The sequence below is a fragment of the Gavia stellata genome, chromosome 2 (genome assembly GCF_030936135.1).
Source record: "Gavia stellata isolate bGavSte3 chromosome 2, bGavSte3.hap2, whole genome shotgun sequence".
In the NCBI taxonomy this organism is placed as follows: domain Eukaryota; kingdom Metazoa; phylum Chordata; class Aves; order Gaviiformes; family Gaviidae; genus Gavia; species Gavia stellata.
Genome location: NC_082595.1, coordinates 75,871,244 through 75,894,441, shown reverse-complemented (window position 1 = coordinate 75,894,441; position 23,198 = coordinate 75,871,244). Strand labels below are relative to the sequence as shown.

At 40.7% G+C, this 23,198-nt stretch overlaps 1 protein-coding gene across 2 annotated transcripts in view; it reads left to right on the top strand.

Annotated features, from left to right (window-relative positions):
* Window positions 1–11,648: 11,648 nt before the first annotated feature.
* BCKDHB (branched chain keto acid dehydrogenase E1 subunit beta) overlaps window positions 11,649–23,198 on the top strand; it is a 130,766-nt gene continuing 119,216 nt past the window's right edge. The window contains exons 1-3 of one of the 2 annotated variants that reach the window (XM_059831160.1): window positions 11,649–11,714; window positions 14,734–14,811; window positions 17,416–17,484. In XM_059831160.1, coding sequence (XP_059687143.1) covers window positions 14,748–14,811; window positions 17,416–17,484 — 133 coding nt within the window. In that variant the 5' untranslated portion in view covers window positions 11,649–11,714; window positions 14,734–14,747. The remainder of the gene's footprint in view (window positions 11,715–14,733; window positions 14,812–17,415; window positions 17,485–23,198) is intronic. The other variant, XM_059831155.1, reaches the window with a different exon arrangement.

Sequence of the window (23,198 nt, the reverse complement as noted above, 5' to 3'; positions counted from 1 at the left end):
TATCAAGCTCCACCTGCAGATAATCTAAGATGTGTTTGCTTGCTCTATTCCTAATGGCACAGCACCCAGAGCCTCCTGATCTGATGGTTAGGAAGTTTCTAATTCCAATTCTAGATTATTAATGGCTAATATACACACATTCTTTCTTCTACCAATATTGTCATTCAATTCAAACAGCTTTTCTCATTCCAAGGTGTCCATCCAAGACATTTATAGTCAACAGTTGTGTCCCCTATCCATCTGCCTCTGTGAGCCCCTCCTGCCATCCCTACTCTGATAGTTTTCAACTTCTGGTCCATATTTCATTCTCTTGTTTTTGACTGATGGCCTAACATTATGTTCACTTGATCTGCTTGAGTCAGAGGATGAATCTCTCTGGTACAGAGGTGAATCTCAGACTTGCTCCCATCTGTTCTCTCCTTCACCTGGAGGTCATTTTGTTTCCTGTTCTATGTCATAGTCTCATGTACGGCCTCATTGCTCTGTCTTAGGCTCCACCTCTTAGCTATCTCAATCATATCTTCCTCTGTTCTGTTGCAACCGGCTTCCCTCATTTTCTCTTTTGCCATTCCATCATCTGCCTGCTTTTTCACATCACTTTCCATTACTGCAAATCCATTTCTTAACTTATTCTTTTCTATCAGTTAGTCTTTTTTTTGTTTTGCAGCTGCATCCTTCTTCATCTCTTACCCTTCAGGCTCTTTTCCTAGATCCCAGCCTTAAAGAAAGGATGAAAATCCTCAGACCTCCTGCTACAAATTGCTACACAAACCACCCTTGCTGTTGTTTGTTTTGGGCAGGTAGAGCATTGCTGCAAGAGTAGTTTTTCCTTTGGTCTTGTCTGTAACAGTCTTTCACAAGAAGCTGAATGTGCGCAGTCGTAGGCAGTAGCTTTGACAGTACATATGAAACCATCAGTAGGTTTTGTACCACCTCCTGGCACATTTGAAGGAAAACAACCCTAGGCATTCATCTACTGCAATGTAAATCATCCCAGTATCTTGCAGACCTGAACAAAACCACTCCTGTTTTCTATCTCATCCTACTTCTTGTTATCATCTTCTCAGCATGCTAAGAAAAGTGTACTAAGAAAGCATACTTCTTTCTTTCCACTAATCTCATTACTGGGTGATGTGAGAAGCCTAGCAAAGACAGAGCAAGATAGTACAGAGCATGAGTCTTCACAGAGTCATCATATGCCTAGGAAACACACTTTGTCCTGCTACTCTCCTGATTTTTTTTACTTCTCCAGCTAACCTGCTTCTACTGTCCTGCCTGAGATTCCCCCTTTCAAAGGAAACTCTTTCATTCATTTAGTTCAGACCAAGGGTTTTCCTCCTATCTTACAGTGAGACATTATCCCTTCTTTGCATTCTGAAATATGTTTTAGTTTACTGGTGGCTCCTCAAAAGGAAGTACTGGAAAGTACAAATTTACAAATCCTGAGGGGGGATTTGAGGGGACTGAACTTTGTCCTCTTGGACACAGCTCAGGAGAAATCAAAGAAGTGTTTGTGACCACTCTTGCAAACAACTATAACGTCTAAGGAGGATCCAGTGAGAATGAATCTTGTTTAGGCCTTTGCATTCTCAAAATACGACAATATCTCAGAACATGTTTATCCTCTTCTGGGGCAGACTTTCTCATCGGATCGTAAAACAATGGAAGGACCAAAGGCACAAATGGAAATCTTCAGGATTTGGGCCCAGCCGAGTAAGCAGCTCTCGACATTTCTGATACAACTGTGAAGAACATCATATGGAAAACAGTCTGATAACAGATAAACAGTCTTCCCTAGCTTCAGGCATATGGTAACCCACACGCGAATCATGCAGACTGAAAAGACTTTTCCTTTCTGGAGATCCAAATATTTCATACTACTTATCCGCAGTTTTAAAAACGTAAAGTGATCAGCTTGATCTTGATGATTGTTCCTCCCTCTTCCATGAAGACAAGTAAATCACCTCTGTCCCAGACCCAGTCAACAGCATTAACCAATGTACTGTTAGGCACAAAGCTAGTGAGAGCATAGCAGCATCATTAGTATTCACAAGCAGAGATCACTTCATGTGGAATCCAGGCCAGGGGTCACAGTGTGCTGCAGACTCCAGGGGCAAATTACAATGTGCACACAGCTTGCATTGCGTATTGCATGGCATGACACCTACCTGCTCCCAGCAGCCTGTCCTTCAGAGAGCCTGGACAGCCCCACTGAACACAATCCCCTCAGAGAAACACAGTTGCTTAGTGACTCCCGTTTTTCATCACATCTTTCAAAGACAGCAATTTTTGACTACTGAACGGCTCACAATGCCCCAGAAAAAGTATGACTTGTTTGGTTTCACACAGGGTCCAAGTTCAGTCTCCTTACACACTGCAGCTCCTCTCCCATCATCTCCGGGGCTATGCTGCATCTTTCCTGGGATATCCATCATCTACTGAGTTACAAGGTAGAAATAGGGTAGGGTGATCTATGGACTGACTGCAAGACTAATAATCCGTTTGGAGTACCAAGACTGCTGTCAGATGCTAAGGCTGATAGCATGCTGAATTAGCTTCAATCCTGTTTGACAGCTTTCTGAAATCTGTATCTGTGAGTTATTTGTGAAGGAAACAAATGGCTGTTGAAGATGACCCACCTTTTATGCCAACAGCCGTGGTGGCCACGGGACTGTGATGTGCACAGGCAGTAAGTATTTCTGTTTGGAAGGAATCTGATTTTCTGCAGTCCAAGTTAATAGAAACTGTTGCTTAACTCATCTTCTAGTACCATCATTATTATTGGGTTTGGGATTTTTAACTATTGAAGATTCCTGTTCGGATACACAGTTTCCCACAGGATTGCCTATGTCTGGACTGGGCAGATACAACACAGTGACTGAAACTCAGGGACTAAGATGAAAAATACTGAATCCAAATCCAAGCAGACGTGTAAACCTCACAAATACTGAGATTACAGCTTATGTGCTTACTGTCAGTGCTCTCAGGCAATGCCAGGGCTGAACTGGGGGACCAAAGGACTCCTTGCTTCCAGACGTGATTGCCTGTGACAAAAGAGACACACTGTAGGAGTTCTGTGAGTTGCTACCACACATTTTTCTGTGAGTAATGGATTTCAGTCTCTCTACTGTTGCTCACTTAGTCACGTTAAAACTGCATTGAGCTGAATTTGTCTGCATAACAGACTAGTCAATAACAAATCAACAAAATGTCCCTCCCGTGCTTCTCCTCCTTTCAAGTGTTAGCTTAACAAATGGGTATGGCAAACTGCAGCTGTATCATATTTTCTAGAGTTGTTACTTCCTTCTTTGGCATGAGTTTATTACACAAACATATGGAAAAATTTGCACTGGGACTTTCCAGTTAAGCACATGTGACAATATCTGTGGCGCAGTTCCTACCAACAGCACTAGAAGAGTTCGAGGGAATAAAAATAAATCTCTTAGGGGCTACTCCTGCCAGGGACTTAATTCTACGTCTCTGGGAAATGCAGAGCATAGGCATCCTTAACTCCTACAGAGTCACTAGTAGCACAATTTATTTCCCATACATCAATCATTGAGTGAGTTACCAAGCAGACAAGTCTTGCCCTGTGATTTCTGCCACCTACCCTTTCACCCATGACATCCACTGCAATTCTAAAATCAGCAGCCATCTAGATTTAGAGAAACACATGTTGCTGGCAATATAAATTCCCTATCTTTATACATGCACCCACCTGTCTGTCAGTCTGGGTATCTAAACCCCATCACTTCAATCTTCTTGTACCTATGCTATCTAAAAGTCCTTATTTATAGCCGGACCCAGACAAAAGCCTAGCCCTTACAACCAGTTTAGAATCAAGGCTCCCAAAAGTATAATAAAGTTTCTTGCCTCCCACTAATGCCTGCTGGATTTAGCCTGGTCTAGGGGCTACTTCCAGCAGTCAGATTTAGCCTGACCAGAAGCAGAGGTAGATTTGAGAAGTAGAGACACAGCTGTGGTGAGATTTCATTTTTAGAGAACTCCCAGTAGGATGAATATGCCTTGTTTTTTCTCATTTGACAAAAGGATTGCACAGAAATGAAATCTGAAACAGTGTTGATGAAAGCAGTGAGCCCCGTTGGTAAGTTATTTAGTAATTAACTAGACAAAGCTCCTGACAGTTCACAGTAGGAAATAATTCTGATTCAAAAAGGGTGGAGAGAACGGTCTGACAGATCTGTATTTCAATGTATGTATGACATTTCATCAAGTAAATCTTTATTGTTCCCTGCCACCTAATGGTGTACGTGAATAATTACAGATCAGTAAGACAATTCTCAAGTTATGCTATTTCTAATAGACTTCGATATATTTGTTTAAACGCAAAGAAAGATCAAAGTCATGGACAAAAACGTGAATTACTATTACTATTACTGGCTTTCAGTGAGATCCAGGCTGCCTAATTTAGTCTAAATTCTGGGTGTTAGTGAAGCTGTATTTCTACGTTAAATGCCTGTGCTGCCTATGGCTGTCTCTGAAAATCTGCTACAAGATATTCTGTTAATCTAAATTAAACTTAGGCAGAAGTTTGTCACATACCTACTTGAAAAAATTCTTTATATAAAAATTAGAAAGAATCAATGTACAGCATTGCCACAACCCAGTTGTTTTTTTACATGAGGCACAAATATGTTGAACCAGTCTTAGATTTCCCCAGAGCCATATGAATTGCACGAGTGTTAAGCATTCCTGCTTTGAGTGGTAACCAATAGAATTTGCAGGTACCCTGTGGTGATGCGAATCTTTAGTCAAAAAAGCACATAGAAAGATATGCTCTTTTTATGTTAGAATTCAAAATGCACCTACACATTTTTTGATGGAATGAAGAAAATGGACTGGGTGAAGGAAAAAAGAAATAATAATAAATACCACAACCAGGTACTTTATTTAAAGATGGCTGCAGGTGGGTGACTGCATTGGTGCACACACACCAGTGCCACACTGACTGCAGCACTAGAATCTGAATACGGTCCAATACCCGAAACCTTTGTAGATTAGCCAAGGGAAAAAACACCTAGAACATCCTCTAACTGCAAAGATGGTCAAACTAAAAGGGAGAGATACATAGAAGGAAAAACATATCCCATTTGGATTAAATTTAGGAGAACTGACAGCTGAGTATAGGGTTTTGCTTTTATAAAATTAGTAGCATAGGTGTCCCTAGAGTATGATCTATTCTTGGGTAGCTTTCATTATTCACACCCTGAATACAATTCTTTTCAATCTTCTCCTATCTGAGAGCAATGAAATGTGGGCCTGGATACTGCACTGACTTGTGCGATATTGCCTCTCTGCCTATTGATACTAGTTCAACAAATGGACAACTGATGCATAGAAATTGATGTCTCCATACTTAGAAGTCTGAATGTTACAACTGTATGGCAGGAGTATGACTTTTACTTGTTCACTTGCTGGTAGAGTACAAATTCTGTATGTTTAATTTATAAAAATTACTATTAGCATTATGGGGTGAGATTTACTATTTTTTGTAGCTGATCACAGTTCCCGCTCTGATCAGCAGTGCGAGGTCAGTCTGTGGCAAGGTGAATGGAATCTCAAACACTCATTTAAACCTGTGGAACATGTCGCTTGGTACACGGTTATCTCTAGAGCAGTACCTGCCAGCAGCAAGCAGAACACTGTGGAAACCTGTAGGGAACTCACGCGATCCAAATGTGACTTGTTTAGATCACATGACTGTTACTTAAAGCCAACTAAACTGAATAAAACCGTATCTTCTGACAAAAGATAATTCATGGACAGCAGATTTTCCTTTCTATCTCCTTTTGTAACACACTTCTACCTGTACACGTGATGAGATAAGGTTTACAGTTCATTATTATTTAAATCAGAGCTAATAAAAATAATAGCAGCAAAACCACAGAATTATGCTTCAGTCTTACCTATAGAGGACAAAATGCTTCATAAGGGTAGCTCATTTAAACAGACATGGGAACTACCCTGTGCTCTAGGGGAATGACTAACTATGGGGAGACAGCAAGGCTTCGGCTCAGTGGGTTCTTGGCACGAGTTAATCCATCATACCTTTTTATTCTCCCTTTTTTAACTTCCACTGAACACGACTATAGTATAAACAGGCATCAAAACTGACCAGTATACTGTAGTATCTTATCAAAATATCAGAGAGGCATTCCAGCATGTTTTATACATGATCTGCTGGATGGCTATGTTTTATCCCAAGAATCCTGAATACAGGACTTCTGTATGTTTGCTTTTTGAACACTGCTTATAATGTCAGTTGTATACATGTATGAAGAATCCATCTCTCCACTCGTTTCTGAATCTGATTGATTGAGATTTTTTGGCATACTTTCCTGATCAGTCAAATAGCAATTCTCGCTTATTAGTGAACAACAACAGATACTTTAGAACTGGAAGGTATTAATATGATTATTTCAGTATGACCTCACCCAGTAGTTTTGATATCAAGATCATAACTTTTGTTTGAGCTATAGTACATCTTCTACAAAGAAATCTAGTTATTATTTGAAGAATGGAAGTGCTGAGAATCCAGCATGTTCTCAGGTAAATTGTTCCTACATTTAATTATTCTCAAGACAAAAATGTGGTCCTTATTCCTTTTACAAATTGGATTTCTTTGTGACTTTTTTTGCATTAGAATTACGAGCTGTCGACTATTAGAAATCATTTCCTTGTACAGCTATTTCTAGATTGAGTCACAGTAGAAAATAGAGTTAAATATGCTCTGTGGTTTCAAAGCAATTAAAACTGATTGAATTAAACAGAGGAGAGTGGGATTCTCTTCCCGTAATTATGAAACACCGAAACGTCTTATAAAAAAAGCTGAATAATGTCTCTGTGGATAGACACTGCTGTTTCTAGCATTGCTTCACTTAATGTTAGGAATTACTCATGTAATTTAAAAATAGGATTGTCTTTAACTCGGGTGTGATCATTCTGGTGAAGCGTTTAAAAATCTAAAAAGCGATTGGGGATGAAAGCCACAGTTACTATTCTAGACCGAGTGGGAAGCAATGTCTTAACACAGAAGTGGGTGATATGGCAGAAGTAACTCGATGATTTCTGTCCCTACGTGCAAATGAGTACAAAACTAGTCCATTAAAGCTTCTTTTCCTTTTTTTCCTGCTCTCGGCCAGACTACAACTTGGCTGGCTCCAGAGGCAGTGCCCTTGGTCTGCTTTTCAGCAAAATCTGAAATAAAAATTTCTCTGCTAAACTGCAAAACGGTCCCTGGCGTTTATGCTACCTAAGTCCCTTTGCTCCAAACCACTGCTGCTCTGCTCTTGCTCATTTTGTCTTGTTCCTAGGAGTAAGACTACCCTTTCTGTTCACACGTCTGATCTGTACAGGACTGATAATAAAAACAGCAGGCCAAAAGCTCTATCTTCTCCTTTTCACAGTACACTTTAGAAAACAGTTCCTCAGTTATACATATCCAAGAAAGAGATGACTGTCCCCAACCAGCAAAATAACCCATTTGTGTGAGTGAGAAAGTAGGGACAGGGGAGAAAACAACTCCAAAGTATCAGTAAATTACAGAAAAAGGAGGATGAAGCAGATCATAATTAGGGTAGGAGGAAGACAGAAAACAGCAAAGGAGGCAAGAAAACAGCTGTAGTGCCAAGACAGCATTAGCGTGACAAGAGTGCTTACTAGCAGCTCCTATAAAAAGGGGTGAATCAGCTAATCGACTGTTGGGGTGGAGAACGTGCTACAAAATTTCTTCAATGAACCACAGAGCAGCGAGGAAAACTTACAGCAACACTGTAGCATGACAGACAGAATTGACAAGAAAACTACAGTGAAACTATGCTTGAAGGAATGCAACAGAAATCACCTGGATGCCTCATCACCTACAGAGATGTAATTTAAATAAAGCAACACCTACTGGGAAACGTGATAAGCTCAGAAGGAGCCTAAGGTTCAGCTGCAAGCTATGTCCAAATTTTGAGAGATTTTGGAGTAGAATAGTAGGCATGGAGCCATATGCTTATGTCAGAGTCCAATACTCACAATTTGCTCACAATTAGATCCATGTCAATCAGAGGTAACAACATGGACCTCAAAGGAGTTACATCTGATTAATGCTGGCATAAACATGGGCATAATCTGGTCCATGTCAGTAGGGTCTGCAGTCATCATCAGATCCTCATTAATTGCTCTGCATGATTATTCAGAAATAATGACTGCCAGAGTTTTTTTAATGGTTGTCAACAACACTAAGGATGCACATAATGACTAATACACACAGCTGGGGAATGTAGCTGATTTCAGCTCTTCAAAGTCTGGTGTATAGATTTAACAGAAGTGGCCCTAAGTGACTGAACAACTTCCAAATGAGAAAGCTGTCTTCAAAACGTAATTGAAGTTGCTGGAATATCATAAACCAGGAACAATGTGGATATAATTATTACCCCATCAGAGCTGGAAAGACATGAATCCTAGGACTCATCTACGCCAACATATTGGTCAGCCAAAGTACATTTGGATAAACTTCTTTGATTGCCCATTTCCCTTTTTAGTACCAGCGCAAATTCTCAAGGCCATGCAGACAAACTACCTTTTGTACTCAAAAGGCAATAATAATTTAGGTGGCGAGCCTCTTCTCCAGACACTTTCTTCTCTTTCACCTAGGTCCGAATAGCAGGTGAACAGGTCTTACTGAAGGTTTCTTCTTTCCACCCTTCCATTGTAAATGCCAAAACTTCCTCTGTAAGATACTGGGCTGCATGACCATTCTTTTCCTTTTCAAGTTCCATATATCACCAGATGTAGGAGACAACAGTCAGCGAACTAAGACAGCAAGAAGTAGCCTTTATCTGCCTGTGTTGAAAACTGAAGCATCTCCTGGAATAGCTGACCAAAGTTATTGCCACATTTTACAAATAATACAGCATGGCAAATACTAACTGTACATAAACCTAATATATCTCTTAGTTTATAATTTGAGTTTAGCAATTCACAGGTCCAACAACTGACATATTAATAATAGATGACAGACTTACAAGTAAAGCAATACCTTGCTGTACTACCTGTTCTCCATTTGTTAGTTTTGCCGATCTGGCCACAACGATGTGCAATATAGATAAATTCCTCGTACTTGAATATATTGCTTACTGAATGAAATACAATTATTTGAATAATAAACTTGGATATTTATACTATTAGCCATACAAATAAATGGTTATATATCATTTGATGGTTATAATGTTTGCTATGTACTAAACTTTTTTGTATATTTACATTTTGCCTTCCAGTGGAATTGGAAGCAATCTCAACATTTGACATTTATACTCCTCTTTCATTGGAGAGATTACTTTTCTGTTGTTTATTAAAATTCTCATCCCCTTTAGACACTCATCAGTATTTTGCTTCTGTGGGATATAGTGGGATATGTTAGAAAAACTTGTTTGATCCCATGATCTCGAGTGCTTTGTCAGCAGTCTCTAAGGATAACGGGCATGTTAAAAAGCAAGTGACTGGTCTCCCCAGTTAGCAGAAAGAAATGATGCCATATACACAACATTCTAGTTTCTAGTCTTTTTCTCCAAGGCAAGGTTTTGGAGTTAAGCGTTCTTGGAGCAGAGTATAAGTGCTATCCAGTATGATCAATCTTCTAGGTAACATCAACACAGACAAGAACAACTCAAAGGGGCTTGTCACATGTATTGGAGGCTGCATGAAAGGGGTTGATGGGGAAGCACATGTGTGGACAAGATGTGAAGTACTAGTAAAAAGGATTGATGCGGAAGCAACTGAAAGGTGGCAATGATGGACATGCAGAGGAAGAAGCCTGCAAAAGTAAAGCAAGAAGATTCACCTGGGTGATGGGAGCATCTGGAGAAGGAATGTGAAGTGGTCATTTTGGTAAGGAGAACATTAGAAAGAATGTTTTATAAAACCTGACAAGGAAAATACGTACATATGAAAGACCATAATTTCAATTGCTAAAAAAATATAATGAAGGTATGAGCAAGTCTTTGGAAAAAGAGACCTTGGACAAGTAGAGTAATTAAAAATAAGAGAGGCTCCGAGAGAAGTTGGATGTTCAGTTGAGAGGGGGTTTCAGAGACACAGGAACAGGTAACACCTGCAGGTCTCTCTAGTCTTATCCTTCTGGGCCATCGGCTGGGGATGAGTGGCTGGAAAGCTCCCCCGCAAAAAAGGACCTGGGGGTGTTGACTTCACAGATGGCTGAAGATGAGCCAGCAGTGTGCCCAGGTGGCCAAGAAGGCCAACGGCATCCTGGCCTGTATCAGAAATGGTGTGGCCAGCAGGAGTAGGGAGGTGATCGTGCCCCTGTACTCGGCGCTGGTGAGGCCGCACCTCGAATGCTGTGTTCAGTTTTGGGCCCCTCACTACAAGAAGGACATTGAGGTGCTGGAGCGTGTCCAGAGAAGGGCGACGAAGCTGGTGAGGGGTCTGGAGCACAAGTGTTATGGGGAGTGGCTGAGGGAACTGGGGTTGTTCAGTCTGGAGAAGAGGAGGCTGAGGGGAGACCTCATCGCTCTCTACAATTACCTGAAAGGGGGTTGCAGAGAGGTGGGTGTTGGTCTCTTCTCCCAAGTGACTAGTGACAGGACAAGAGGAAATGGCCTCAAGTTGTGCCAGGGGAGGTTCAGGCTGGATATTAGGAAAAAGTTCTTCACTGAGAGAGTAGTGAAACATTGGAACAGGCTGCCCAGGGAGGTGGTAGAGTCACCCTCCCTGGAGGTATTCAAGGAGCATGTGGATGTGGCATTGTGGGATGTGGCTTGATGGGCATGGTGCTGTGTGGTGTTGGGTGGGTTGGTTTTTGGTGTGTGGTTTTTTTTTTTTTTTTTTTTTTTTTTAGGTTGGACTTGATGATCTTACAGGTCTTTTCCAACCTTAGTGATTCTGTGATTCTGTGAATTTGAGGATTTCAGACAGTTGTTCGGTATTTCTTGATGCTGGGATGGCAATATGAAAATCCCAGTGGAAGAAAAGAAAAACGCTTAAGGGGAAAGTTGAAGACTTTTGTTTCGGCCTCTGTTGTGACGGCACCGACGGAGAGGCGAGAGCCAGTTCGGCACTCCCCGGTGCGCCCAGTGCCCGGCACACCGTTATCAGCAGCGCCGACGAGAGGCGGAAGCACCGCTAACCCGGCGCAGGCCCACAGCTGCAGAGCCACTCCGAGCGCCGCCGCAGTCGCCCCGAAGGAACCGCCACCCCTCACAGCCGGCGGCCCGGCCGTTGCCGTTGCCGTTGCCGTTGCCGTTGCCCTACACCCGCACCGACAGCTCCCGCCCTCAGGGGGTCCTCCAGCCCCGCCCCGCGCACCGCCCCCGCGTGCCTCAACCCCCACCAACCAGGTCCCGAACAGCGCGCCTTCCCCGCACGCGCAGTAAACCCTTTCTCTCCCCTCCCACCCCACCACCCACCGCAGGACGGCTTCTGATTGGCGAGTCCTCCACCCGCTGCTGGCCAATCAGAAAGCCAGCCCAGGACCCCGCCTCTTTAGAACGCGCGGCGGCCGCGGCGGCCCCTGACAGCGGCGGCGATGGCGGCGGCGGGGCTGGCGTTGCGCGGGGCGCTCGCCTCCGGGGCGGTGGCGGCGGGGCGCCGCCACAGCGGGCTCTGGAGCCGCCTGCCCCCGCTGCCGGCCGCGCCACGCCGGACCGCGGCGCACTTCGCTTTCCAGCCGGACCCGGCGCCCAGCGCGTACGGTGAGAGCGGGGCTGGGCCGGGGTCCACCCCGCGGGCCGGGCTCACCCTCGCGCTGCTGCCGGGTCCGCCCCGCCGCCGCCTTCTCGGGGGAGGCCCCCGCCCGGCCGGGGTGGGGCGGGGAGGGAGGGAGGGAGAAGAGTGGGCGCTTCCCGCCTCCGCCCCCTCGGGCGGCCCTGCCCCGCCGATGCGCCGGCGGTGGCCGCGGGAGAGAGGCTTCCGCGGCGGGGCAGCCGCCGCCAGACCCAGCGCTGGGGGCGAGACCCGGGGCGGCGGCGGCCTCCGCTGGGGAACGTTTCTCCCGCTGTATCCGCGGCGCTTCCACCCACGGGTTTTCCGCGAAAAACTTGGTCTGTGGGTGGGAAGGCCCCCGCGGGCCGCGGGCCGGGGCGGTGGTGCTTTCAGGCCTCTTCGGCGCCTCACCGGTACCGCTCGGGGGGGGGTTGATGAAGTGTTTTTGGGCGGTCGGTGCAATAGTTGCAATGGGCCTGCCTACCCATCATCTGCTCAGACCTGCTAGCCCTTCCCCTACCCCTCTCCTGTTTCCGTGGTAAAGCGTCTAGCACTAACGTGATGACTTACGTTCATCCCTATTTTTTTATTGCATGCTTAAGTCATGAATGTGGTAATAAACCTGTGATTAATAAAGACTGCTGTCCAGTGAAAGGTTTGAAGTAATCCTCATCATCACATGATTGAGACTAAACACAGATCAGTTAGAAATGAACAGCTCAGGATGAAAGCTGGTGTTTTGACTTTATTTCTGAGATGCATTCCTGCAAATGTCTAGTGCTGAGTTCTCCTGGAAGAAGCCTGCCAGCTGCAGAACAGCTGTTTCTCTCACGTGAACCACAGTGTCTTCTAGAAAGGTGTTACTTGGTTGGATACCTTGGTGTTCCAGCTTGGTCATTAAGCCTAAGAAAACTCTTGGCCGTTTCTGTTAGACATTGGGTGGTATAGGTATCCAAGGTGTCGTGGAGTAAAGCCTGTGTGCTGCAGGTCCCTGCTTGAGAACATAGTGAAGAAGCTCTAGTGGGGCAGGCCAGTTCTTGTTGCTATTTACTAACAGAAAACTACTTCCCTTTGATTTAAAATACACTTTGAATTTTGGTGAAAAACAGTGAAAGTAAAAGAAAGTCATGCCAATACTGATCCTAATACTGTTAAGATAATGCTTCTCCAGTGCTTCTCCAAATCTGAAGGGCGTAATTAGTTTCTCCTTTCCTGCGAGGGCTGATACAGAGGCCTTTATTCTTTATTATAGGCAAGAGCAGCAGGTCAGAACAGTCTCTATGAGGAGTTTCTGACAGTTGCTTAAATAATAGGCATTTATTTATATCAATTTATATCAAATGCTGGAGGATTGTGTCTTGTGGAAAAAATAACCCAAATACTACTGTGGATGGCTTGGGAAAGGGAGAAACTACTGCTGTTCCCCAGCTTTCCTTCCCTTCAATTTGTAAATGTTGATTATTTGTAGCTTTCATATAATTTCAACAGTTCCCATAACAATTTTTTTTTCAGTTTCCTCTTCTTAAAGGGCCATGTAAAGTGTAACAAGTGAAGCTACCAAGAACAGGAACGTGTAGGAATGCAGCTACTCATCTCTGATGTGGCATGACATGAGTCTTTAACAAAAAATGCTAACGTTAATTTACAATGTAGGAGGAAGGGAAGCTGAATGTTTGAGAGATCCTGTAGCTACTGGAAACAGAATGTAGCACTCCCTTTTGATTTCTAACACCTGTTCTCATGTTTGTCTGGGATCTTCACCTAACCATCACTTTTTTTTTAACATGCTGTGTGTGCTGGTAGGTGGCATTCTCCTGGGCTGTGGCTCCTAGTCATGACTTAGAGGTTTTGTGGTTAAAGAGCTACCAAATGTCAGCCAGGCAATTTCTTATTCACTCAGTTTCTGATAAGGCATTATTTTATTTGCTTGGAGAATCTGTGTTGGTCACAGTAGTGGGGACTGGGCTATCTTTGCTTTCAGGCCTGTTTGTTTTTTCTTGCAGTGCTGGAATGAAGAAGGGCACTCGGGTAGCCTTTCTTGGTTTTGAAGGTTTTCTTTCAATCCACACTGCAGATGATTTTAATACAGCAGTCTGGTGCATTTACCCATTTTAAGTATAGTTGTTCAGCATCAAGTTTTCTTTCTCTGGAGTGTGGATTTGATGCTTCTGACACTTTCTAACTGCAGTTAGAGCAGGCCGGTGGTCTAGAAAACTTCTGATGATAATAGGTGTCGGTAAACAGGAAAGGCTGGAGCTTTAAAATGAATTAAAGAATGATGAAGTAAGCTTAATGAGATCTGGTGAATCTTAGCAGAAAGGATACCAATCCTCAAAACAATAATGCTTTACTATGGTTTCTTCCTTTGACAAACTGTTGCATTAGTCATGTTCCTAGTGTTTGACTAAGCATTGCAAAGCTGCATTTGTTCTAGCTAAGAGCATAGTTTTTAAAAAAAGGTTGAATGCAGGGTAGTAGAATTATAGTCCTTGGGATTGCAAAGTATACCATTCTCAATCCTATCTATCCCATAATTTAAGATTACTCAGCAAATGTCTTGAGTAGTCCTAGCAGGGATCTTGTTTATCACAGAATCACTAAGGTTGGAAAAGACCTTTAAGATCATCAAGTCTGACCATTTAAAAAAAAAAAACCCCAAAAAACCAAACCAAAAAAAACCCCCAAAAAACACAGAAACCACCAAAACAATGCACCCACACCACACAGCACCATGCCCATCAAGCTACGTCCCACAATGCCACGTCCACATGTTCCTTGAATACCTCCAGGGAGGGTGACTCCACCACCTCCCTGGGCAGTCTATTCCACTGTGTTACCACTCTCTCAGTAAAGAACTTTTTCCTAATATCCAGTCTGAATCTCCCCTGGTGCAACTTGAGGCCATTTATGGCTCTTAACTAGGTTTTCAGTCATGTTTTGTGCCAGTGTTTTCTAATGTACTTTGTGTTTTGAACAAAATTAAATGGCTAAATAATCCCTTTCATACAGGGCAAACTCAGAAGATGAATCTCTTCCAATCCATAACAAGTGCCTTGGACAATGCTTTAGCCAAAGATCCGACTGCAGGTATATTATACTTGTTAGTGTGTTTTGCTTTGTATAGATTTCATTTTGTTTTGCCTATTTGTGTACAATATTAAATGTGTTTCTTGTGGCCTTTAAAGTTTTCTAACAAGTTATTTCTACACTTTGATCTCAAAACTTAAAAATGTGTTGTATAAACAGATTATTAATGCATTATGTGCTCTAAGGTGCAATTGTGTCTTCTGTATTAGCTGGGTGTATTTTGCTGAAAGTTGGGACAGAAAGATACATTGCTTAACATGCTTCTGGTATTACTGATGTGAACTGTGCTTAAGGGCAGCTTGAGTCCCACCAGTAAGTAAAGGAGTTTTTAAAATGTAAATCTTAGTTTTTAATTCCTTCAACCCTCTATGCTCAAAAAGTGGTAATTTTTTAGAGACTGTGTATTCTCATTCTGTCCATTCTCCTTTCTTCCCTGCCCTCTAATATTCTTTCCCAGCTTTACTGATTTCTGTTCATCGTTGTGCATAGGCAATGTAAGATTTTCTAGGCTTTTGCAGTCTGGATAACCTATAACTTTGAAGAAGCTAGTTCATCATAGCTTGATTTAAAAGGGTTATCCTAAACTCTTTTGCACAAAACTATTTACTCCCCTTTTAATTCTTATACATAACAGGAGGTCTATTGCTTCTGTTGTCGTAACAAAGGCGTGATGATGGCCACATATCTGAAAGACATGTTTAATGTCATGAACACAGCTGCAAAAGCTGTATGGTCTTGTGTAATTTTGGTTTTTCTTTTTAGAGTGTTAGTAACTCTTTTTGGCACTGCTTGAACCACTGCTCAACTTGAAGTCTGACTAATTGTTTGATCTGTTAGGACAAATTCCATGTTGTCTGTCCAGTACTATGCCTGTAGACATTCCCTCTCAATCTACAGCTGTGGTATAATCACCTTTATTAAATTAAACTTAGACAACTGAAGGTGAATTAGTGCCAAGAACATATTTTAGTACCATTTCTGTAGAATCAGCCATATAAAAGTAAGTAGAATGTTAGTCCAGCAGGAGTGTAAACTCATATATAATCTTCAGCCTTTTAGTCGCTCCTTAAAGGTTCCAGTCTTTCTCCTCAGCTTTGCAGGGCTGGATCTTTGCAAAGCCTTTGCAAGACCATGTTGGAGTTCTACAGTCTGGACATGTGAGTCATCAGTATCGCCCTACTTACTGAATTAATTAGTACTTCTTGCAACAGAAAGCATGTCTTTCATATGTTTTTAGTTGTATGGGAATTGAGCAACTGTTGTTTAAGTAGTGGAAATCCTCATACTTGTGTTGATGAGAATTAGAATCTCTCCAGGAAAATATTTTCAGTGGCTGAACAGAATGAGTAAATCCACGCAAGTTTGCGGATACCACCATTAAATGGGAATTTTTTTTTATGCCAGCTGGCTCAAAAGTGAGTAGCCATATGGTAATGGAAAGGCCTTACAAAGATTTTAAGTAATAAACAAGCAGACAAATTAATATTAAAAATAAATTAGAGAGATGATCTGGGGACATACTTCAATCATATATTCCATGACTGCATTGGTTTTACATCATTATACATGTTATTTTTCTTTAAGTGTTGTCATTAATATGATTGTCAGAAGTGTGTTAATCCCTTCTAGTGCTTCCCCTCAGAAATGTACTTTATTTAAATAAAAAATAGTATTTGAGAGGCAAGGAGGCTAACTCAATATTTTGTGTCCTTTGGAATATGGAGAGTATTGAGGAATTTGGGAATTATCAGAACAGACCCCAGTTCATGCAAGCTGCTATAGGTGATACTGCTGCACGTATCTTACATGCTTAAAAAACCTGAAATGGGCAATACTTATTTCTGTGAATTAAATAAAAAAACTGTTTTAAGAAAAATTAGACATTATCATTCCATAAATTCAAAGAAAAAACCTTTGATATGAAGCTAAATTTTAAAGGCAATTACTTTTAGCGAAAAAACTTTATTGGCTACATCACCCACACTATAAGGATAGTAGCGTTGAATAATGAGAGTTGTTCTGGTTATTAGATATCCATCTTTTCTGTAGAGGAGTTCCTCTGAAGTCACTCTTCGGTGATTTGGCAAGTATGTTTGGAGAAGGTTTGAAATTTCATGTTGGATTGGCATTTTGAAGAAAACTTCAATTTGACATTTTTCAAAACACTACATTTATTGAAATCTGTGGGTGAAGAATGCAAATGGTTACCAGTTGAAGCAGAACACATACCTTAATGACTCTTTACTGATTGAATGTAATTGTTTCTTGGAATTGCTTTTATTCATTTAGATTTAGATATTATGATATAGAATATTTCAGAAAAATAAATAGATGGTTTAATGAAAGCATAGCTGAATCAGTTTCTTGAATTCTGTTTTGAGACATAGTTGTGGTGCTGTACTGATTTCTCAATGACCTTGGTTCTTTATTTGTTATAGTTACACTGTGCATGAGAAATGCTTAGGTCTCGATAAATCTTGAAGTAAAATGAAATGTTAGGTGCTACTTATGTTAGTGTCTCACATGAAAACCTTTGAAACACATTCATTAAAAATAAGATGCCTTGGAGTAACATTAGCCTCCTCTACTGTTTTTATTTTTCAGTAATATTTGGTGAAGATGTGGCCTTTGGTGGAGTCTTCAGGTGTACAGTTGGCTTGCGAGACAAATATGGTAAGTTAACTTTAAAATCTGACATTATTTTCATATTAGCATCTCTGTTCTTTTGTACCCCTCTATGGTTTGTGGTAGAAGAGAAGAACATGTGGGAGAGAAGCCTTGTAAATGGACTTCTGCTTTTCATTCTGTCCTTGGCAACAGAAGAAGTTTTGAACGTGTTACCATTTATGTAAGCTTTCAAAGCTTTTGGAACTTGCTGATATAATTTCAGGAGTCTTCTATATCTTCAACTAACTTTGTCAATATAACTTCATTTTTTTTAAACTGCAATTAGACCAGATATTCATCACTGTGGCCCCATTTAATTACTGTAATCAAATTAAAGCCCCTTAGCAGCAATACATGGTGATGCTTTGTGGGCCTATCTGTCAAGGACCGTGAAGGAATTACATTACAATGGATTTAAACTCTTTGTTAAATACAGTATTTTCTAGCATGGCCTGGAAAGCCAATAGAGGCATGATGTGTTACAGCTATGCTTGTGCTTCATCTAGAATGCGATTGGTTTACTTGTTTGGGAGACTCATATGAAGGCATTCAGAGAAGTGGTACAACCTTTGTCTCAAAGAATCTTAGAAGTCGCCTTTATCACTAGATAGATAGGAAAAACAGGTTTGCAAATGTATATGAAAAATAAGATGGTACTTAATCATCTCATACATTAGACAGTTTAGGTGAGTTCAGTGGAAGAGGAAAAATAGTTACTTGCAGGAATTTTTTAATTTTTGTTGAAAAGTTATTTTTTAAGTAAGTTTTAAATAGGGAATTTCTTTAAAATTTGCAGGAGCTTTTAAAAATTTCTTGTGCGATCTGTGATTTAAATTAATCCATATATGGTGTTCATCTTGGAAGAAACTAATTTCTGCTGTTTCTGGGGGACAGTCTCCTACAGCTGAGTATCAGTGGCTTCTAAGAAAGGTGGGGGGAAGGAAAAGACTTTGTTTCAGACCGTATGTTGTTGCACAAGCATCTAAGTGTCACATTCACATTTCATGATGGACAGAATTTAACCACCTGTTTAGTGATACCTGGTTGGCAAATCTAGAGGACTTTTCAAAGTCATTCACTGTTCTTCCAATTAAGTTTCTTCTTTGGTTATCCATTTGGTGTGGTTTCATTAAGTACCCATTTTGCTACGAGCAGTACTGTTACTGGAATGCTAAAAAAAAAAGTAATCAGTGTTTCATGTATAGCACACTAGGGAGTATATAGCAGTTTACAGGTCTTGGAAACTGGTTGTAGAAACAGTAACCTGATAGCTTTTAATTTGGCAGTCTCTGTCTCCCCCACTGGGCTATTAAACAGAAGAAGAGGTTATAAAATGTTACGTTTCAGCAGCTTACTATTGATTTCATTTTCCTCATCTGGAGGAGATGAGTTACTGCTATATTGGAGACCACCAAGATCCACTTTTTTCGAGTGACCTGAAAGAGGGAGAGGAGGAAGACTATACTTGTAGAAGTTTTAGAAACATAGCCATATTTTGTTGTCTTGTTTCTCTGCTTCAATGATTATGTGGATGTTTTCTCACTCTCTGGTTTATACGTTGATCTTCAAATAGTTTGGATAGGACTCTTTTATTAGCCGTGATCTTTAGTGCTGCATGTTGAATTAGAGTTCTGTAACTCTGATGTGATAGGATTACTCTGTTTACTGGACTTCATGTGAAAACGAAGTCTCTGAGACAGCAGTGGGTTGCTGGAAACATGGGCAACAGAAGACTTCATTTGGGAAATAAGCAACAGGAGCAGATGGCTCTGTAAGCAATCTTCTTGTTTTTTAGTGAACATCTCCAGTTTAAAAGACAAAAGAAACAAACTTTATATTGTAGGGTGTTGCTTTGAGGGTCATTTGTTGGTTTTCTTTGATGTAAGAAAGTCATGTAATATTGGAATGAAGGAAAGACATAATTTAATTTTTGTAGTAGCATTTTATTGATGGTGTATTCAAAAGTGCCAGGGCTGTTCACAGACTCTGTTGTAGCCCCTGCCCCAGAGTGCAGGGGGTGCTGTTGAGATGGGTACTGTTGAGAGAGTGCAAAGAACTATTTACACTGTGTTAGTCAGTATGATAAGCAAGTCACAGCACATCAACAGCTTTGCTGGAATCAGATTTATTTTATGGGTATAACAACAAAGATTTTTAATGAGATTTTTGAAGAGGATATGAGATGACTTTGGGAATATTTGAAAAGAACTCCTTGAAAGCGGGAGAGGCAACATGAGAAATTGTGGAAGTGCTTATATGAACATTGAACAAGGGCTAAGGAAAGCTAGTATTGCCATTTGATCAAAAAGGGTACTGACCTCTTTATGGTGAATAAGAGGATAGATTTGATCAGGAAAAACTAGGTAGTGCTCTTGTTTTGTGTGATTGTAAAATAAAATGGGTGGGTACATAAAGTGCTGGTGAGATCAAATTAACAAGGTAGGAAACTATCTCTTCCCATTCATTCAGAGCATTGCAAAGTTTGTATTTGCTAGAGGAAAAGTGTGTTAGGTGGAAGAGAAGGAGAAATTTTAAAAGCTTTTTGCTGTTTTCCTACTTAAAAAAAAAAGTTTGTCTTAGAGATTCATTATAGACAGATCTTCTAAGATCCATTTGTCTTGCAGATTCTGAGATTTAGGTCTAGGCCCACAAGAAAATGAAGGCAATATCTGAAATACAAGTTTGAACAGAAGGAGAAGTCTGAAGATAAGGTGAATTTAGGGGTCATTCACATAATGATAATTCAACTTTGTAAGGCAGATAGGATGACACAGGTAACTTGGCTGCTTTTTTCACTAACAGTGAAATCCTGTAGAAAACATGCAGTGGCTGAAGAGAGAATGGCAAAGATGAACTAGAGGATGTACTGAAAATAGAGTTACAATGCTGAGGAGAACCAGGAAAGACTGAAAGCATAAAAATTGAAGGAATCCAAAGTTTCAAGTGGGGTGTGGCTGTCTATCAGTGTTGTTTTAGAGATTAAATAAGTTCTGGATGCAGTGGTTGTTTTAAGCAAAGGCTAGAGTCCATGTAAAATAAGGAGTAATTCCAGACAGAATCGATGAGCAAGCAACCTCATGGATCTTACCTGTACAAGGAGGATTACATATGCTTATTGACTTTTCTTTCCCCATTCCCCTATTGCATTTATCATTAACATAATAGGAGATACAAGTGATATTATATGAGGTTGTTTCTATATGTTGATGTAAAATGTGAAGGAATGAATGTTTTTTTTCTGCTCTCCTGGAAGAGGGAGGTGGTTTGGTTTTTTTGTTTGTTTTGTGTTTTTTTACGTAGATAATCAAAATCACTAGGTGGCAGTCTCTGCCTATGAGTAGTTATTTTGATACAAATCGATAGTTCCTTTTTAAGCACTTTCCTAGAGGTCAAAGTCTAAATATCACCTAATATTATAGTAGGGAGAATTTAGTACTACTACTACTAAGTATTAATATACTATACAGATGTTGGTTGCTATCCAGACTGTTACTGAATTCTCTCTGGAGAGCTACAGAAGGGAAGAAATTTGCCTTTAGAATAAATCTGTCATCAAATCTAAAACCTTTTTTGCCAGGAAAGCCATTTAAGCCTGAGTGTAGAGTACTGTTGTAATATAAACACAGCTAGAGGCCTATAGTAATAAGTGAAAGAAGTCAAGCTCTTTGACTTAGTAAAGGAAATCCTAATTTTTGATCAGATGAATTTTTGACATACTACAAAGAATTTTGTTTGAAAAATGTTTAATTGAGGAATCATATATAGACAAGTCAGTATGTGGAAGTTTCTTTTCCATGATAGCTATGACTTAGGATAGTATATTTGTTCCTATACATCTTATGTTAACATCTGAAATAGGCGATTCCAGTTTTCTGGCACTGCTTTGCTGCTCGTGATCCTTCTATTGGTGTTAGTATATTTTGCATGAATTGAATGCTTAGAAATGTGTTGCTGTAAAATGAGTAGACTCCCTGAAATTTTTATGTGGAGAGTTCCTTTCAGATAAGGGAAGGAAGTATTTTACAGTTTTTTCCTTTGTCCCCTCCCTCTGGTCTTACACACTGGAAGGCATATTGTTTTATTTCTTGTCTCCTTCCCCATCACCCCCTGCCAGGTTTTTGATTGTCACCATTTTGCAGAAGTTGCATACTCTAGCCTGTAGAGTATCTTATTGAAGTAATGAATGTCTGCTGTACCATAGTCCTGCTGTCTGGAGATGTTTCCTGTCTCCAAAGCAAAGATGTAAACTGCATGATTGATAGCCTGCTTCCTTGACTACTGTATTTTTGTAGCCTAGGTGATGTGTGCAAACATTTTTTTTTTTATTTTATTGTATTTTTTAAGAGGGAAGTACGTTATTATTTTCATTTTTGGAAGAAAATGCTCTCTGAATGAAACAGCTGTAAATTTATCTTTGTAAGCTGTACATTTGTCTTTGAGTCTGCAGATGGATTTGAAACAGTGATCCTGGAGTGTGAATACATGTATCCTATTGCTCTGCCTGAAGTGTGAAATAAAGTTGCAGCATGTAAAGATCAGTATCATCCACATGATAAAAATACAAAGGAGATCAGAGGTAAGGATTAGATGACAGGAGGTAAAGAAATGGGAGGAAAAAACAGAGGATAAGGTAAAAATGGAGAAAGTAGACAGAAGTAAAGACTGAGAAACAAGAATAGCAGAAATAGTGGCTGACAAGGAAGGCTACTCAGAAGAATGCCAGAGCAGGTTTTTTTTGGGTAACTCTAAAACAAGGGCCATCTAGCCTACTGTGGACAAAAATGAAGATTTTGAGATTATATAAACAGAGGAAGTGAAGTGTATATATAATACTTCTCTTGAATACTCTCTCTGCTGTCCTCCAAACACTTAGAGCTTGAGGACTTCCTTATCTAGAAGTGCCTCTGTGCAGTCATCGGCCTCGGTAGAGATTTGTCTTTAAAACCATTCTGGTCTATGCTTGAAGGGAGACTCTAATGTGCACTTACTGCCATGTCAAAAGTCTATCCTTAGTGAGGGTAAGGATCAAGAGCCTTCTGACTATTTCAAAGCTTGATATTCTGAGAATGTGGAATAGGATCAATCCTTGCTCAGAGCTCTGAGTATCCAACAGAAGTAAGATTGGCTTGGCAGGTCTTCCCCGTAGCAGTGCTTTGGGGAGACTGAGTTTTTTTGGTTTATGTGTTCACTTTTATAGATAAGATTTGGGTAGGTGGTAGAAACCAAACCAGGAGAATTGGAAGAATTGAATACATTTAAAAAATTGGAATCTTAGATCAAGTTATTGCCCATGTTTGTTGTAATCTCAAAGAGTAATATATATCTTTAGTAATTTATGTCTCTGTGCCAACAAATATTTATGTACAGGCTTTCAAATACTACAGCTGTTTGTAGGTCTTATCAGTTACAGGCAGATGTCTCACACAGATGTGCACGTATTTGTATGTGTTTGGATAATATGTTTCGGTGAAGTTATGTTTCACTCAAAAGCTGGGAAGTTATTTTGCTTGCCAAAAAGTTTGCACTATAGAGAGGAAAGTTGACCTAGTAAGGAAATGTGAAAGACCCGCATTTAGTTTTCCTCGGTATATGTGTTGTCTAATTAGAGCTCATTAGAGCTTTTCATGTTCCTGTTAATGCATCTGAAAAACTGGAGTAAAAAAATAATTTTGAGTGTAGTCTCGAATTATCTACCTAGCAGAGGTTAAGGGAGTTGGAAG